Source organism: Tursiops truncatus, chromosome 4 (assembly GCF_011762595.2).
Source record: "Tursiops truncatus isolate mTurTru1 chromosome 4, mTurTru1.mat.Y, whole genome shotgun sequence".
Taxonomy (NCBI): domain Eukaryota; kingdom Metazoa; phylum Chordata; class Mammalia; order Artiodactyla; family Delphinidae; genus Tursiops; species Tursiops truncatus.
The window spans coordinates 39,223,703-39,225,733 of record NC_047037.1 but is presented as its reverse complement, the minus strand read 5'-3'; the positions used below and the strand labels follow the sequence as shown (position 1 = coordinate 39,225,733).

Here is a 2,031-nt window from a genome sequence, read left to right as displayed (position 1 = left end):
CGATGGCCTGAAGTGAATGATGAAAATTCTGAGAGTAGCACTAACCATGTTCTTAAAGATGGCTGTGTGAACATGTTAGGAGATTTTACAGAAAGGTAGCGATTAGTTATTATTGAACCACTTGTAAGAGGTGGCTCCTAATAACAACCAAAAAAAGTTCCTTTAAAAATGCTGTTTAAACTTGCTTTTGGATAGACCACCTTTATTGAGATTCTGAGGTGGCTTACCTTGTCTTTCACGCATATGGAATAACTATACCCTGGGAAGAAAACCAACAATTCTTTGTATTTCTGAACACAAAATAGGTAGAAGTGGGTTTGCTTTAAGAAGGACTTCTGATCAATGAGCCTGGTTAATAACTAGGAATGGATTTCCAAGGCAGTTGGGCATCCTTTTTTGAAGGAGGGTGGGGAGAAGGGGGTGAATTAGCAGTGGTTCTAAAGTTGTGCTACAGAACTGGTTTCCACTCTCAAAACTCATTTCCTCCCCCAAGGAACAATATAGTTTCCTAAGTCATAAAGGAAAAGAAGGAACTGTAACATAATATTTTTGGAAACTCTACTGGATTCTAAAGTTCCTTTAATAATTTTTCTTCTTTCTTTATTTGTTTATTTATTTTTGATCCATGACTTTGTTTTTAATTATCTTCAGCCTTAGGATCACATAATTTACAAATTTGTGCTGATGGTATATCTCATCTAATCTTTCTAACAAGTTGGCAAAAGCACCATAGCCAATCATGCATATATGGTAATGCTACAGTTGCATGTGTTTTTGAATAGCTGTTTAAAAGACAATCCTGAACTATAACTTAGTTTGACTTGGTAAAGAATTCATAAGCAAAGTTTGCTGCGATAGCTTGTGATGCTAAATTTTAAAAGCATTTGATCTTATAGATCACCTATGAAATGTGAGAAGTATTAAATATTCTTTATTTGATATTATACATAAACCACACTAAAATGCCTTTCATTAAGTAAAAGACAACATTTTAGATACAGGGAATTTTAATTTAATTGGCATAGTTAAGACCAAAAAGATAAAGTGGACATTGCCAGCTTGTCTTCAGCCCTTGCCTTTAGCAGGCTAACGAACACAACGTGAAATGCAGGTGAGTCTTACTGTTCTATGAGACAGTGAAGGGATATCCTCTGTATTTAAATATATTAATATAACCAGTTATATAAATTTAAATATAAAACCAATTTCCTGTAGGTTTTGAGATGGCGTTCACCATCTCTCTGAAGAGTTGAACATCAAGTCCAATCATATCTTTAGAAGGGGAAAACAGGGATAGTACTTCCTGAGCTGGAATTAGTGTCAAAATTCAAAAAGCTGATCATATTAATTTAACTAGGAGTCAATCTATATAAATCAGGGCCGTCCAAAAGAAATATCCTACCAGCCATTCATGATTGGAATTCTGGTGTATGAGGCCGATTTAAATACGGTACACATAAAACAAAAGCCATGAGACACTTCTGTTTTGTAATAAGACAATGGCCAACTATTACTCATTAGAAGCTTTTTTGAGATAAGCTATCAAGTCAGCCCCTTCTAATGCCTGTGAAAATCATTTTTGTTCCAGGGATGTACTTCTTGGGATTCTCCATATACCCCATCAGTGTCTCCTCTCCCCAAGAGATGCCTTTGTTCTTGCTGGCATCTGTGTAAGAAAATCCAGGGGCCTGACCTGTCTTTTGCCCAAACAGACCATGGAGATTTGGCCCAGTCTTGTGCTTGCCTCTCTTTTCCATGGTATGGCACTAGGCCCGCTTCTGAACTAAAATCTTCTTGCCCTTCACAACATCACCCATTTTTATTTTTTATTTATTTATTTTTTAAAAATAAATTTATTTATTGTATTCATTTATTTTTGGCTGCGTTGGGTCTTCGTTGCTGTGTGTGGGCTTTCTCTAGTTGCGGCGAGCAGGGGCTACTCTTTGTTGTGGTGTGCAGGCTTCTCATTGCCGTGGCTCCTTTTGTTGCGGGGCACGGGATCTAGGCGTGCGGGCTTCAGTAGTTGTGGCA

At 37.2% G+C, this 2,031-nt stretch overlaps 1 protein-coding gene across 1 annotated transcript; it reads right to left on the bottom strand.

Annotated features, from left to right (window-relative positions):
• Positions 1–1,547: 1,547 nt before the first annotated feature.
• On the bottom strand, positions 1,548–1,757 carry LOC101333278 (cytochrome c-like). Its single transcript, XM_019946324.1, has one exon. The coding sequence runs from the start codon at positions 1,755–1,757 to the stop codon at positions 1,548–1,550; it is 210 nt and encodes a 69-aa protein (XP_019801883.1).
• Between the last annotated feature and the right edge of the window lie 274 nt (positions 1,758–2,031).

Bases quoted from the DNA above. Each gene is read 5' to 3' on its own strand.
- LOC101333278 (XM_019946324.1), bottom strand. From the start codon at position 1,757: ATGGAAAAGAGAGGCAAGCACAAGACTGGGCCAAATCTCCATGGTCTG.